This window comes from Schistocerca piceifrons, chromosome 5 (genome assembly GCF_021461385.2).
Source record: "Schistocerca piceifrons isolate TAMUIC-IGC-003096 chromosome 5, iqSchPice1.1, whole genome shotgun sequence".
NCBI classification, from domain to species: domain Eukaryota; kingdom Metazoa; phylum Arthropoda; class Insecta; order Orthoptera; family Acrididae; genus Schistocerca; species Schistocerca piceifrons.
Window position 1 is genome coordinate 239509428 of NC_060142.1, and position 16953 is coordinate 239526380.

General features: G+C 40.3%; 1 protein-coding gene across 2 annotated transcripts in view; it reads left to right on the forward strand.

Annotated features, from left to right (window-relative positions):
* LOC124798030 (protein Mo25) overlaps nt 1-16953 on the forward strand; it is a 39662-nt gene that overhangs the window by 8464 nt on the left and 14245 nt on the right. For both annotated transcript variants that reach the window (XM_047261245.1, XM_047261244.1), the window contains exons 5-6: nt 4382-4550; nt 4741-4905. In XM_047261245.1, coding sequence (XP_047117201.1) covers nt 4382-4550; nt 4741-4905 — 334 coding nt within the window. The remainder of the gene's footprint in view (nt 1-4381; nt 4551-4740; nt 4906-16953) is intronic.

The following is a 16953-nucleotide window of genomic DNA, read 5'->3' on the forward strand; positions in this document are numbered from 1 at the left end:
TTACTCTGCATGACCAAAGTAATCATTTGTAAAAGCTGCACATGCTCGTATAAATTTTGTGTTGCTAACTTTTGGAAAACTTGTCAGAACTGCAAACAAAACATATTAATTGCAGAGTAAATGTATTGCAGCATAGTGTCTTGATAGTATAAAGTCACTAGAAGTTGTTATGTGGACCACACAGAAAACTTACCATTAAATAGATTCAGGTAGCCATCTGCTGAAACAGATGAACAGTTGGTTTGTTAATCAGAACACCATTCAGCCCCCCCCCCCCCCCTTTGCACTCTCGCCTAGCAAAGAAAGGCATTGAGGAAAAGAACTTTAAAGAATCTGGATAGGGTGCTAGGGTAATTAATAATCCAAGAAACATCAGTGACACATATCATTCAAGAACTTAAGAAGTTGAGGGTGGTTGTGGAGGGTGAAGAAATTAGACATCTCTTACTGTACTGACATTCATCTGGTGATAGCTCAGCATGAACCATACACATCTATTTTCAGAAAACCATTGTATACTATGAGGAGTAGAGTATTTCAGGTGTCTGTTGTGTAACTATTGAAAAGAGGGAGAATAATGTAATACTCCTCCACGAAATAATTTCAGAAGATTGCACATGTGTATGGCTACATTGTGCTAGCTGGCTACTTTGTGCAAGCATTGTTTATTGACTGAATTGAGTGGCTGTGTCAAGTGTGGAAAAGGTTGGGAGTTGGAAGGAGGGGTGGGAAGTGTAGCTGACTGCAGGGGGAAGAAGCAGCAGGTGCAAAAGATAAGAATGTGATACTGGTGAGCTTGTTCTGGCCACAGGCGAGGGAAGTGGTGTGCAACACACAGTGGCATGTAGGAGTGAATTGGGAGCTAGAACAAACAAGAGGGAGGCAGCTGAGAGGGGATGAGAGTGCAAAATGAAAGAAGTTAGGGTGGTGGGACAATCTAGAGGAGATGGAACCCAGGAGGGTTATGGGTCTGAAGTATCTACATCTACATCCATACCTTCAGTACCTCTATCGGTTCTCCCTTCTATTCCAGTCACATACTGTTAGTGGAAAGAAGGATTGTCGGTATGCTTCTGTGTGGGCTCTAATCTCTCTGATTTTATCCTCATGGTTTCTTCGCGAGATATACGTAGGAGGGAGCAATATACTGCTTGACTCTTCGGTGAAGGTATGTTCTCGAAACTTCAACAAAAGCCCGTACCGAGCTACTGAGCGTCTCTCCTGCAGAGTCTTCCACTGGAGTTTATCTATAATCTCCGTAACGCTTTCGCGATTACTAAATGATCCTGTAACGAAGCGCGCCGCTCTCCATTGGATCTTCTCTATCTCTTCTATCAACACTATCTGGTACGGATCCCACACTGCTGAGCAGTATTCAAGCAGTGGGCGAACAAGCGTACTGTAACCTACTTCCTTTGTTTTCGGATTGCATTTCCTTGGGATTCTTCCAATGAATCTCAGTCTGGCATCTGCTTTACCGACGATCAACTTTATATGATCATTCGATTTTAAATCACTCCTAATGCGTACTCTCAGATAATTTATGGCATTAACTGCTTCCAGTTGCTGACCTGCTATTTTGTAGCTAAATGATAAGGGATCTGTCTTTCTATGTATTTGCAGCACATTACACTTGTCTACATTGAGATTCAATTGCCATTCCCTGCACCATGCGTCAATTTGCTGCAGATCCTCCTGCATTTCAGTACAGTTTTCCATAGAGTATGTTGTGCTCAGCAGCATATTGTACCACAAGGTGGACAAATTTGCTCTTGGCTGTTGTTTGGCAGTGGTCATTCATGCAGATGAACAACTTTGCTCTTGAATATAGTTTGACAGTGACCATTCATTCAGGTGGACTGGTGATTGGTGATCCTGTCCATATAAAATGGCATGCAGAAATTCAAGGGTGTTGATGTATGATATGACTGTTCTAACAGGTGGCCCTGCATTTGGTAAGTTAAGCCCATGAGAGGACTGGACTAGGATGTCCAGGGTGCATATTTTGGACATATCTTGCACCTGAGGCTTTCAAGAGTCAACAGGGTGAAAGTAAACAATAAAGCAGTATCAATAGATATGTACTTGAGAATCTGAATTTGGATGTGGTAGTCTCAAATGAAGACAATAAGGGCTGGAATAGTACACTATGTAACCTACCCACTGAACATGCTTTGTGTAATATCAGCCTCTGACCACACGAATGAAGAATCAGCCTATGCATCTGAGAATACATAATTGCAGACAAATCAGTGGTGCACACACATTTTCTGTCATAATAAATCTGTGGAGAGGAAAAGACACATGCAGTGATGCTGTGTTCAAACCAAAGTGTGGCCACACCATCAGAGATTTCACAGCAGTGATTTTTTGTGAAGTGGCAACATCAAGGAAACACAAAATAGCTTAGTTGTAGAAATAAGCAGGTAATTGTCCAAAACTTAACCAAAAAAAGCTGTTCTGCCTAATTTTAACTAAGGTGAAAAGCAAGTTTGGCAACTCGACTTTCCATCAAGTGTGTGTGGTCAGCATATTTGGTTTCCAACAGTGTCCCCACGGATTTTAAGTAAAGAGCAATTTTGCACGTACTGCAAGAGCTTTTGAAAAATCTATATTTGCCACCAGTTTAGATCGGTGGTCATCCTCCTCAGAAAACGTGAAATTAGTTGAGCAGCTCTGTCATCACTACTGTGGTGTGAAGTTCATCAGTATGCCTTGTGCACTCCACTTAGCAGCAGGGAACATAGGAATGGACTAAAGTTATTCATTTGCATAAGTGCAATTTTCTCGTCACAGCAGTGATACAGAATGATTTTTATGACTCAATTGTATTCTTGATGTCACAGTAGGAGTGATGACATGTAGGCTTCTATACCTTTTTTACAAGTTGGTGAAATTAGTAGTAAATAGTTTTAACACTTCTTTCCTTACCTAGAAATGATTTGCTGTAAGTTGTAGGTACCGGTATATTGGCCATGTTTCCCCTTTTTGGGGCACCACAAGAGCGGTATACCTGATCAGCCAAAGTCTGAGAGACCTGGTCATCTTGTCAAATAAGTCTTTGGCTCTTTGCTGCATGGAAGACACCTTTATTATTACCTTTGAAACTGTCCGGTTATTGCAGCTGGTCTAGTGTCTGCACTACATGAGCTGATCATAGGGTATAACTGGCTGTTCGAATGTGGCAAAGCAATTCATCCCAAAATAAAAAACTGATTTCACAATAAATGGTTACAAATTCACCATCTGTGCATAAAGTGAGAAGCCTTCTTTGAGGATTAAGCACTGTAGTAGTAGTAGTAGTAGTAGTAGTAGTAAAAAAGGAAGCTCAGTATGCTATTAGTTTCATGAATAATATTATGTTTGTTAGTGGTGAAAACTGAAAAGCTCATTGTTGGTGGAAAGGGGGACAGAGAACAGCCCAAGAACTGACAAAAGTTTTCCTGATCAAGGGGAAAAAATTGAAAAAAGTATACCAGGAATCAGCCTCTTCTCTACAGAAATTACACAGTAGCAGACCTACAGTACCTTCGTTGGGAGGAAAATATGAATAACACATCCATCTAACTCATATCCACTGTGAAAATAGTCCATCCCTTTCAGTTCATATCTTGCAGGCATGGAAAAACTGAGCTGTGTTAGCACACCTGGTGTGACGTGGTTTATTTTACAGTTTGCAGTCAAGCCATTGAAACAGGTCTTACCAGTTACGTGATCCAATGAACAACTTTTGTAGTGGGAAACAGTTAAAAGTATGTGAAACCTTTAAGCAAGAAATGAATGAAGAGTTCCATAGGGTCCGAACAGGATGTCACTGAGTGTGGCTGGTGTTTGATAAATTGTTTGTTATGTTTAGTTCTTGGCATGAGTCCAGAAAATTGTATCTTTACCAGAGAAGTTTGTTGATGAAGCCCATGTTCATATATGAGAGGAGCTGTAATCCTTTCTGATGTGAATGAAGTTGATAGGTCTGAAACAGCAAGATGGTTTTAGAAATCTTACTTTAAGTAAGACGTCTGGGCCAATTTCAAACATTGAAGGCAATTACAACACAGATGGGGCTTGCAAGGAAGTCAATGTTTTGATGAATGTAGGTTGACTGCAAACTAAAATTATTGCTGTTTGTGGAATTACTAAGAGATGGAATGTGGGGTTGACATAACATTCTGAAAGTACTAGTATATTACATAAAGGATGTAATACGGTAGTAATGTATATTCTTTATTGTGATTAATAATGCCAGAGTGATGATATTTAATGAAATTTGTTAATAAATTTAAAGCTGTTTACAGCTCTGCAGCAAAGACTTTCCAAATAGCATTATAAAGTAAAAATTTGTAGCTATAAGCAATTTCAGTAATGTCACTTAATTTTATTTCAGGTATGAGCATCAAGAAATTGCACTTAATTGTGGAACAATGTTAAGGGAATGTGCACGATATGAAGCACTAGCAAAAATAATGCTTTATTCAGATGAATTTTTTAACTTCTTTCGATATGTTGAAGTTTCAACATTTGATATAGCTTCAGATGCCTTTTCGACATTCAAAGTAAGTAAACATGTGAAAGTAAAATAATATGAGCGACTGTGTCTGATACAATGTTATGTTGTTTTGGGTTAAATGAGAATTTTTTTCCATTCTCATGGAATTTTATCAGGTATAATTGTGAGTTGCGTGAAAGTTTAGACACAAGGTACGAAAAAATTTCGTGTTAATGCTATATAATGCTTGCCTTTAGGAACTCCTTACACGCCACAAGCTGCTTTGTGCAGAGTTCTTGGAGTTGAATTATGATAAAGTCTTTTCCCACTATCAGAGACTTCTGAACTCTGAAAACTATGTAACACGTCGACAGAGTTTGAAATTGCTCGGTGAACTTCTGCTGGACAGACATAATTTCACAGTAAGTATCATCCTTTGTGCATGATGAATGCTGTGTTAATGTAAGAAAAGAACTTGTACTATTTGTGTAATAGTATACAAATTATAAATAAGACAATGTATTTCAGGAAATTGTAAAAATCTGATAGGTTGATCAGTACTTTCCTTTTCATACAAAATTCTGTCATATTTCATAGTAAGTGAAGCACTTATCCTCTCTGATACTTACCTTTCTCTCTCTTTCATTTCCGCTTTGTAACAGATGGGAATTAGTGAAGTTCGGTGGCAAGAGGAACAAGACTTCTGGTCAGGTGACTACAGGGTTATAAACACAAAATCAAATAGGGGTAATGCAGGAGTAGGTTTAATAATGAATAGGAAAATAGGAATGCGGGTAAGCTACTACAAACAGCATAGTGAACGCATTATTGTGGCCAAGATAGATACGAAGCCCACACCTACTACAGTAGTACAACTTTATATGCCAACTAGCTCTGCAGATGACGAAGAAATTGAAGAAATGTATGATGAAATAAAAGAAATTATTCAGATTGTGAAGGGAGACGAAAATTTAATAGTCATGGGTGACTGGAATTCGAGTGTAGGAAAAGGGAGAGAAGGAAACATAGTAGGTGAATATGGATTGGGGGACAGAAATGAAAGAGGAAGCCGCCTGGTCGAATTTTGCACAGAGCACAACATAATCATAACTAACACTTGGTTTAAGAATCATGAAAGAAGGTTGTATACATGGAAGAACCCTGGAGATACTAAAAGGTATCAGATAGATTATATAATGGTAAGACAGAGATTTAGGAACCAGGTTTTAAATTGTAAGACATTTCCAGGGGCAGATGTGGACTCTGACCACAATCTATTGGTTATGACCTGTAGATTAAAACTGAAGAAACTGCAAAAAGGTGGGAATTTAAGGAAATGGGACCTGGATAAACTAAAAGAACCAGAGGTTGTACAGAGATTCAGGGAGAGCATAAGGGAGCAATTGACAGGAATGGGGGAAATAAATACAGTAGAAGAAGAATGGGTAGCTTTGAGGGATGAAGTAGTGAAGGCAGCAGAGGATCAAGTAGGTAAAAAGACGAGGGCTAGTAGAAATCCTTGGGTAACAGAAGAAATATTGAATTTAATTGATGAAAGGAGAAAATATAAAAATGCAGTAAGTGAAACAGGCAAAAAGGAATACAAACGTCTCAAAAATGAGATCGACAGGAAGTGCAAAATGGCTAAGCAGGGATGGCTAGAGGACAAATGTAAGGATGTAGAGGCCTATCTCACTAGGGGTAAGATAGATACCGCCTACAGGAAAATTAAAGAGACCTTTGGAGGTAAGAGAACGACTTGTATGAATATCAAGAGCTCAGATGGAAACCCAGTTCTAAGCAAAGAAGGGAAAGCAGAAAGGTGGAAGGAGTATATAGAGGGTCTATACAAGGGCGATGTACTTGAGGACAATATTATAGAAATGGAAGAGAATGTAGATGAAGATGAAATAGGAGATATGATAATACATGAAGAGTTTGACAGAGCACTGAAAGACCTTAGTCGAAACAAGGCCCCCGGAGTAGACAATATTCCATTGGAACTACTGACGGCCGTGGGAGAGCCAGTCCTGACAAAACTCTACCATCTGGTGAGCAAGATGTATGAAACAGGCGAAATACCCTCAGACTTCAAGAAGAATATAATAATTCCAATCCCAAAGAAAGCAGGTGTTGACAGATGTGAAAATTACTGAACTATCAGCTTAATAAGTCACAGCTGCAAAATACTAACACGAATTCTTTACAGACGAATGGAAAAACTAGTAGAAGCCAACCTCGGGGAAGATCAGTTTGGATTCCGTAGAAACACTGGAACACGTGAGGCAATACTGACCTTACGACTTATGTTAGAAGAAAGATTAAGGAAAGGCAAACCTACGTTTCTAGCATTTGTAGACTTAGAGAAAGCTTTTGACAATGTTGACTGGAATACCCTCTTTCAAATTCTAAAGGTGGCAGGGGTAAAATACAGGGAGCGAAAAGCTATTTACAATTTGTACAGAAACCAGATGGCAGTTAGAAGAGTCGAGGGACATGAAAGGGAAGCAGTGGTTGGGAAGGGAGTAAGACAGGGTTGTAGCCTCTCCCCGATGTTGTTCAATCTGTATATTGAGCAAGCAGTAAAGGAAACAAAAGAAAAATTCGGAGTAGGTATTAAAATTCATGGAGAAGAAATAAAAACTTTGTGGTTCGCCGATGACGTTGTAATTCTGTCAGAGACGGCAAAGGACTTGGAAGAGCAGTTGAACGGAGTGGATAGTGTCTTGAAAGGAGGATATAAGATGAACATCAACAAAAGCAAAACAAGGATAATGGAATGTAGTCTAATTAAGTCGGGTGATGCTGAGGGAATTAGATTAGGAAATGAGGCACTTAAAGTAGTAAAGGAGTTTTGCTATTTGGGGAGCAAAATAACTGATGATGGTCGAAGTAGAGAGGATATAAAATGTAGGCTGGCAATGGCAAGGAAAGCGTTTCTGAAGAAGAGAAATTTGTTAACATCCAGTATTGATTTAAGTGTCAGGAAGTCATTTCTGAAAGTATTCGTATGGAGTGTAGCCATGTATGGAAGTGAAACATGGACGATAAATAGTTTGGACAAGAAGAGAATAGAAGCTTTCGAAATGTGGTGCTACAGAAGAATGCTGAAGATTAGATGGGTAGATCACATAACTAATGAGGAAGTATTGAATAGGATTGGGGAGAAGAGAAGTTTGTGGCACAACTTGACCAGAAGAAGGGATCGGTTGGTAGGACATGTTCTGAGGCATCAAGGGATCACCAATTTAGTATTGGAGGGCAGCGTGGAGGGTAAAAATCGTAGGGGGAGACCAAGAGATGAATACACTAAGCAGATTCAGAAGGATGTAGGTTGCAGTAGGTACTGGGAGATGAAAAAGCTTGCACAGGATAGAGTAGCATGGAGAGCTGCATCAAACCAGTCTCAGGACTGAAGACCACAACAACAACAACAACAACAACAACAACAGATGGATCCCTTTTAGTCCAATTTTTTATTGATCTGCACCCAACCTCCCTCCCTCCCCCCCCCCCCCCCCCAAAAAAAAAAAAAGTAAAAACTTTCCTTTTTCTCTAACAATGGAACAGGGACATATTCTGATGTGGACAGCTAAAACGGAATGAAAATGATTTTAACTTACAGAGCAGTATCTGTTCCATAATTCATCAAGGTTATTTATCTGTAAAATGCTACATATGTACACAAACGATGCTTGAACACTAATGACGTAAAGGCTACAGAAGCACAGTTTGTTGAAGAAACAGTGCCATGGTAATTGTGACTAGGAAAGTCATATTAGTCATATATACAGGATGTTTCAAGCAGATTTGTGCAGTTTCATATGTCTGTACCCTTTATGTGAATCAAAATAGTAAAAATAGTGATGTACACATAAAACTACATTTTTATTTCCAAATGAACCATCTGATTTTACAAGGGTTTATCCATGCACATATAATCTTGGGATACTGTTTACAATTATGCTTTGAACCAAAGTCTTCTTTACTTTTCACAAGTGTTTACTTAGTACTCCATTGGATGTGTGACGACATCCAGACAAAAGCCTGGATGCATATCCAAAGTAACATTGTGTTATACTTCTTCACAACACGGCATTGCAATTTTGTATGTATCAGTTGATACGGGGCCTGCGACTTGCAAATAAAATTTCTTCTTTGTATGGGAATAACATGAATGGTATGTAAGAGTACAGGTATGACACATAAGAAGTTTCTGTCTGACTGTGAGTCGTGCTCAGATAGCCGAAGCGGTTAAGGCGACTGCTAACATAAAGCAGAAAATCTGGGTTTGACATCTGATCCAGCAAAATTTTCATTGCTTTCATTCCATTGTACAGCTGGAGGTGGCTCATATTCACAACTGTGATTCCATTTCAATAGCCAAACTCATCAATAACTTTTGTGAGCGTGTCTGGGTTACTGTGTTTGCAGCTGTTACTGTGTGTCATGACAAGTAGCCAGGGTTGTTGGAAGGGGTTGCACTTACCTGCAGTCTTTCACAAATTATCACAAAAAAAAAATCTTATAACACGAGGTAAGGTGACGTTGACAGCCAATGATGCAATGACATCTATATCACCTTACTGCCTATCCATCGTTGAGGCAGCTTATTGTTGAGAAATACTCTTACCTGGAAATGCCAACACAGTGGTGCTCTGTCCCATAAAAAAACATGAAATATTATGGCATTTTCTCAAATTTTGGAAAAATCCAGATCTTTCACAGGTCCAGGTACACAATACAAAAACAAATAAGCAGTAAATCTTCTCTTGGAAAACAATACAAAGCACATGAAGCTTTCAAGAATGTCTTTTGTACTTGTGGCTGCTTTGTTGCCCATATTCATATGTTGTGATGGTAAAATTTCCACTTAAGTAGACTGTAGTGCTGTTACTGAGCACTAGACATGAGTTGAAATTATCTTCCATCTCCATGGCCAAAATGAATTCACTGAAAACTATGTACCCTTGTTTTTCAACATCATTTGTTAACCATGTAACACCAAAATACTGCATGCTTGCTTGCTTGCTACCAGTATTCTTACTGATACGAATAACCACACATTCTCCCTCGTTACACCTACCATAGCACCATGGTGGTAAAACAGCAAGTCCTTTCAGCTCATTTCCACTAACTAACTGCAATTCTGGTGGTAATTCTGTTTCACCTTCTTCAACCTTTCCAGATACTGTTCAGGCGACAGCAAGACCAGACTTCACTGCCCATGTAGCGTTTGATGGACAGCTTCTTGCAAATTTGTCAGCTCCACTCCTGCATCCCAGATACTATCCCCTAGTGATTACAATAGCCCTTGTATTTGTATTGCTTCCAAATCTCAGTTTAAAGTGCTAGCCATGGCTCTGGTGTAAACCACAGCTTCCTTAATAAGCTTTCAAAGCATGTGTGTGTCGTTTAATATGCCACTCTCAAATTTTGCATTCTGTGTGGAATACCACTCCATAGTTATTTCATTTGCCCCTTGCAGCCTCTGCCGTCTCATTTAATTTGCTCACATCCCCTGCATCAGCTATCCCAAAGGTGGTTTTCAGTACTCTACTTCCAGTGCCTATCCATCAACTTTCCATTCTTGTGAACTCCTGCAGTACCACTCCAATCACCTCCTGCATGTTCTCCTTTAGTTGCTCATATTACCCAAGCAATTTCCTGTGCTCATTTTTAAGACCTCCCTCAGTGTCCTCCTCCTAACTGCTAACTCTCGTAGCCCAGAAAACACCACCTACAGTCTCCTAATTTCTTTCTGCAACTCCTACACATTAAACATTAACCCTTATGACCATTTGTTACTGGATAACACCATGTCTGGTTGCCTGGAAAAGAGAAATCCTTCATCCAGGTGGTGGTCTTGCAGCACCCCCTCTGCCCTCGCATTGCTAAAACTAGCCTCTTTCTTCGCTCTCACTAATACCTCTTGCGGAATTGCCTCTGGTGCACCATTAATGGTTATAAATACCCTACATACACAGTTGTTGACCTCTTTGGCTGCTGGAGCTTAGCGTTTATTGGTGGTGGTTACAGTTACTTGGCATGGGCTTTGGTACCATGATACAAAGTTCTTTGTTTTTTCCCTTTGGAGTATATTGGCTCAACATAACTCACTGGCCACCTTATTATGAGATTATGTTCCCACTCACTTCACTGCCTTTTCCTGCTTATCCATTTCCTTAGTATTTGCTAACTGGACCTTTCTCCACACTTCCCTTACCACCCTTGCAAATTCTTGGTCTGACTCTCCTTTCCTGCCTCCATCCTGGCTAATCATATTGAATGTCAACAGCACCTTTTTCTATACAGCATCTCAAATGGTGACAACCCTATGTTAGTGTTTACTTCGGAGTTGTATGCAGTCATTAGAAAGGATAGATATGTGTCCAAATCAGAATGCTGTGTATTCATTTACAATGAAGCTTCTGTCCAATTGTCCGATGAACTCGTTCTGTCCTTCTGTTAGTCTGTGGATGAAGTGCATTAGCCCTAAACTTTTTTCCGTTTAATAACTAACACAACTCTTTCATTGGGTCTGACACGAAGTTCGTGTCTTGGTCTTTATTTATTGTCCCAGGTACCCCAAACTTCAATATTTCCCTACAAACCCATGTTGGCATGATTGTGACTGCCTGTTGGCCCAGCATCAGCACCATGTCGATGTAACAAGAAAAATGGCCTATTATGGTCAGCACAAAACAATATCTACCGTTGTTCAGCTGAATGAGTTTGGCATATCCATGCCAATGAAACTAAACCATTCTGTTTCTCCTGGAAGTCTGTGTTATGGTAGCTGCCTCAGATTCACAACTGCATGTTGTGCACAATCCACATAATTCCCATTCCCCACAGCCCAGCAATAGGTGGTCATGTGTTTAATATAATACTACTTGCTTCAACATAACTGGCACCACCAACTGTGGTCCTAATATCATTTCATTACGTAATCCATCATGCATGCTAAACTGCTGTCTTGCCATATTGTCTACACTCTTTGTCAGCACTCTGAGCAGTCACCCATTCTCCAAGGTCCTGACCTTGGAGAATGGGTTATTATCCTTCTCCAGCAGCCTTGCAATATCCACAAATCTTTTTATGAACTTACCCAAAAAAGATCGTAACTCCTTGTTTGTTCCTGGCACCAAAATCTTGCACTAACGTAAGTTCAGTTCTTCAACCATCCTTAATAATCACATGCCCTAAGTCATTCTTCTAGCACAAAGTGACATTTCTCAGTACTTTGTTGCAAATGAGATGTTGTTAACCTGTTGAATACTTCCCTCAGTTGTTGCCTTAGCTCCTGCATATTACTTGAAAAAGACAGTTGTTTCATCAAGATGTACCAAACGATGACATGGCTTTAATCCTTGCAGCACTCCATCCAGTAATCATTGGAATGTTGCCAGTGCATCCTTTTAATACAAAAGGAATATTTCTATATTGGTAGTGTTCTGTGGGGAAACACTATTTTCGATGTATCCTCCAGAGCAAGTTCTGACTGATGGTATCCCCTCTTTAAGTCCATTGTTGAGAAGTATTGGCTTTGCACTAAGTTATTTATGGTCTTTGTGATGTTTGGAATTGTGTAGGCATCTGTCATAGTCTTAATATTCAAATGGCATGAATCGTAAAAGGGGGGGGGGGGGGGGGGGGCTCTTGGGTACAATCACAATTCCTGCGGCCCAGGGGCTACTACTCTCTTCTGTTATCCCATCAGCCAAGTGGTTATTTATAAATTCCTCCAGAACTGGCTGTAGTGACTGTGGTATTCTGTACAGTCTTCAGTACACCAGTGCTTTGTTCCCCCTTTGGAATCCTACGTTGTGTTACTAACATAGCAGGCAATGACCCTTGCAGAAAAAACATATCGTACAACTGAACCATAGGTCCTCTATCTGTGTCATTGCTGTCACATTTAAATGCTTAAATTTCTCACAAAATTCAGTCCTAACAATATTGTATCCTATCTTATAGCGTAACCCTCTGAGTTGTGATCTTCCTCATCTGGAATATCCAATGTAGCCACCAATGTTCCCTTCAACAACTTTTCCTCGTAGACACCATAGTTATCCACATTGATGGCTTCTACCTTGCTTCTGTTCCTCTCTTGTATGTGTACAGTAGTACTTCCCACCAAACAACACGCTGCCTTCAATAACTTACTGCCCTCCAGCAGTTCCACTACACACATCACTAGGTAAGTCTAGCTCCACTTTCACCCATAACAACTTTCTCATGCCACTTGATACACAATCATTTGAATTAAGACTTAATGTTCTTCTTCATGGTCTAACTAGTTTGTCCTGTATGCTAGATGCTCCTTGCAACTGACTTACATTAACAACTTCCCCTTGCCGGAATGTCTTCCCACTAAGCTCCAGTATACATGGTAGGATCATGCTGTAGCCATTGCTGACCTGAGGCACCACTTCTGCACAATGCTTAAATTTGGTTCATCACTACTGAACCTAGTGGTCATATATCACTATCCCCCTACCTCACACAAACTGTAATGTGATGGGTTTTGTCCCACCTACTAACTTCCTGTTGAGGCCACCGACATATATGTTCCAGTATCTAACAAAACTTTATTCCCTACTATCTGTTACACTCGCTATGGCATGTTCCACCTGTGCTCTTGTTTTTACTGTATTTATCTTTACTGGGAACTCATTCTGGCAGCTCTGGGGCTCCCTCTCGAGCTTAAAGGGTACGTCTTTCCATTCAGACCACCTCTCCCAATACCCCTGTATCTCTGCCACAGATTTGTACTGCCCATATTTTAATTTCATCAGATTAAACCATCTGCAGTCCACACCATCCCTGTTAACTCTCTGTGGCTGCTAGCACTGCCTCTGTATATGTGCTGCGTGACAACCATTAAAACATTTTATATTCACTGCAAACATGTTTCATTGATCCCTTATACCTGTGGACACATCAATCTCCTCATACTTAAGTGCCAGTCTAACTGCTGCATGGAGATCCTTCGGTGCCCCAGTAGGCACCTTGCCAGTCATCTGTGGTGACAGACTTCTCAGAAAAGCATCAAACTCATGTTGCTTGGCTTTCTGTTACAATATTATGTTCACCTGCTCACTGTGTGTTAACTCACACATATGTACAGTACTTTCAGTTTCCTGATCCAAGCTGTGAAAATCTCAACCACTTCATTATGCCTCTTGGAACTACTCAACTGCTCACAGAAAAATCTGATCCTTGCTGAAGTTGGTCAAAAGTAACTTCATAGCATAGTGCCTCTGTGCACTGCACAAATGGCTTTTCTTCACCTGATAAGTGTAACCTTGGTATCTGTAATAACTGTTCCTACATAGATGCTAACACATTCCCAGAAGACCTGCCAGAAAAGGGAGAAATGAGGTTAACTACAGCCAGATCAACTCCTAGAGCCTTTGACCTTAACACCTCTATTTACAAATTTTTCTCTCTTAGTTTATTATTTGAAATCACTTTATCCACCCATAATTAAGCTACCTGATTCACTGACGACTATGTAGCCTCCTGACTGATGACACCGTGTGTTGCTGAATTCGCCACTGCCTCCCCTTTGCTGACTCAGAATCTATACCTTAAAACAATAACACAGGCCAACGATGGAAAAACTTTTTTGCTGAAAATATGTTATTCTTGTGTTTTTTATGGTGGAAAATCCAAATATGATACTTTCTTCACATTTTACAGTTAAATTTATTAGATTAAGTGATTTTTTAAAAGAATTTAACAGTTTTTATGTAGCCGAAATAATTTAAAAAGGAGGTGTAATGAATGTAGATGACATTGGTAGCACTGCTGAAAAACATTTGCTGGCATAAAAAGTTGATTCTATTTTTGTGTTAACAGATGGTGTTTTGTTTACTGTCAACCTAACCTCACTTTCTGTCTCCTGTACATGTGCTCAGTACAATGTCTAATCGTGGTTGTAAATGAATTTGTGGTTAAAAAACACCAAAGAAACACAGACTTTGTGAAAAAGGTTTATCTATCATACTTTGGTTCTAAACTTGGCAATCAGGGTACATTATGTGTGTGTTGAAGATATGAGAAAATGGTCCAAAAAGGAGAAAAAAGCCTTTAGATTTGCTTTTCCTATGATACGGAGGGAGCCAAGAAATCATTCCAGTGATTGCTACTTTTGCAATGCCGATATTACTGGTCATAATTTGAAAAACAAGAAGGTAATAAGCTACCCTAACTTTGTCTGCCACCTGGCTAGTAGGGCATGGTGTAAATTTGCCGGTTCCTGAACCACCAGATGATTTAAATTCTATTCCAACCGAAGTATTTTCTGATGTAAAACCTGTTTTAGATGAAGCAGATGATGGTGATGAATTCCATTGTAATACAGGAAGTCTACAGCCCAAATTGTTTACTCAGACCGAGCTTAATGATTTGGTTAGGGATTGGGGCTCAACGAAAGAAAAAGCTTTATTGCTTGACTCTGGATTAAAAGAAAAGAACTTACTGGCAGTTGGAACCAGCATATACATGTATAGAAAGAGAGAGCAGCAATTTTCCAAGTTTTTTCAACAAGGTGATTTAGTGTACTGCTCAGACATTCCCGGTCTGATGAATGAGTTTGGTATTGAATGTTAGTGAGGAGCAGGGAGAGCGTTTTCACCAGGATATTGAAGTGATGGAAAAACGCTACCAAGGCCGCTGGAACACCAACATGATGGGGGACTACTGTTGGTTACTTCACTGAGAAATTCAGCAGGCGACTCATTGTAGAAAAAGCTACACAAGAAGCTTCACAGAAAAAGAGAAAGAAAATACAAACCAATTGCAGCTGACAAGTGAAACTTCTGTTAACACATATCATTGTTTTAAGAACCTTACTGTAAATACCAACCATACTTATGTTGTAACAAAGCGTTTCATTAATTCCCCATTTACCGTATAGCATAGGATTTTTATACTATACAATAAAAAGCATATTGCTCGAAAACTATGGGTGATACAAAAAAACTAAGGCTAGATTTTGATTGAGCTCATAAAAATCTATAAAGATCAGCTATGAAAGTAAAAAAAGGTTAAAAGAATATTTCGTTGGCCTGTGTAATTTACCAATTATCCATGGAACAGGTAGTTCAGGAGTGTTTTACCAACCTACACCTTCTGTCTAATCATGAGCCTGGCCGTGTGCCCAAAATTATTACATGTAAAGCAAACAACTGCTACAGACCAAGTCCAAGGGGCAGGAATACCAGAACAAGTTGCACTGTGTGCAACAAGCATGTACTAACCACTCATCTCTAGAGTTCCCCTGAAACTGTTATGGGTCATCCATTTCCTCAAGTTCCACAAAAATGACCCTACTATTACCAAGCCCCTTAATCCTCGACCCCATGATTGTCACCACAAAGGAAAAAAAGAGTCTCATTTGCCCCAAATGATGATTCTGTAGGATGTGGCTCGGACATCTTGCTGTGGAGTTGGCACACCCTCTCCTGCTGACTGTGCTGACGGCGCACCTGACACCACACTGAATCCCCCCAGGGGGTCCACAACTCTTTCGTGGATACGTGCATGGTGAGCACGGGACCCCGAGCTTGTGCAGCTCTCTTTCCTTTCCGGGTTGCATGCCTTCCCTTTCCACATCCTTCCCTGTCCCCAATGCTCCATTCACTCCCCTTCCCCCTCTGCCTCTGTTTGGGAGTATGTTTTGCATCTACATCCGGAGACAGACGCTTTGAACAAATGAAGTGGTTTCTCTTCTTTTATCTCTAATGTGTCAAGTACCTGTCCTTACTTTGTCCTTTCCTTTCCTTTCCTTGATTCTTCTTTTTACCTTCTTCTCCACTGTGGCATTTGAGAATTCTTCTTTCGTGTTCTTTGTTCCTCCCTTTTCCTTTCTTTCCTCCCTGTGCATGTCTGAAGGCCGATCCACGCTTCTCCACGTGTAACAGGTGACGGGATAACCCATAATTCCCTGCCCCGGATAGACAAATAGGACACGTATGTACCCCCTGGTAAAGGCTAGGCCCAGAGAGGGGTAATTACCCAAGCTAGTACCTTCTGAATGTGCTGATTGGTCCCTCTGTGTGTTTCTTGGGAGGTGTAATGTGAGGTGTGGACAATCACCTAAGGCGGGAGTGGCATAAGAGAGGCCCCCCACTTGGAAGAAGCGCGCCATCGGAGACTCTTGTAATCGTGGGGGATACTTTCGCAATGGTTTCTTCTACTTCTACAACTTCTGCCCACAAGAGAAAGCTGGGGAATCTCGGTCTCGGCCACCAAAGATTCTTCCATCAGTCCCAAAGTTCCTAGTTGTTTCTTGGTCAGACAAAGGTCAAGACTTCTCCACAGTCAACCCTTTCATTATTCAGAAAGATGTCGATGCAGTTGTGGGTCCTGTAAAGTCTCGTTCCAGGTTACGAAATGGCACCTTGTTGTTAGAAACACAGTGCCCTCCAGGCACACAAATTGCTTCGAACTACACTGCT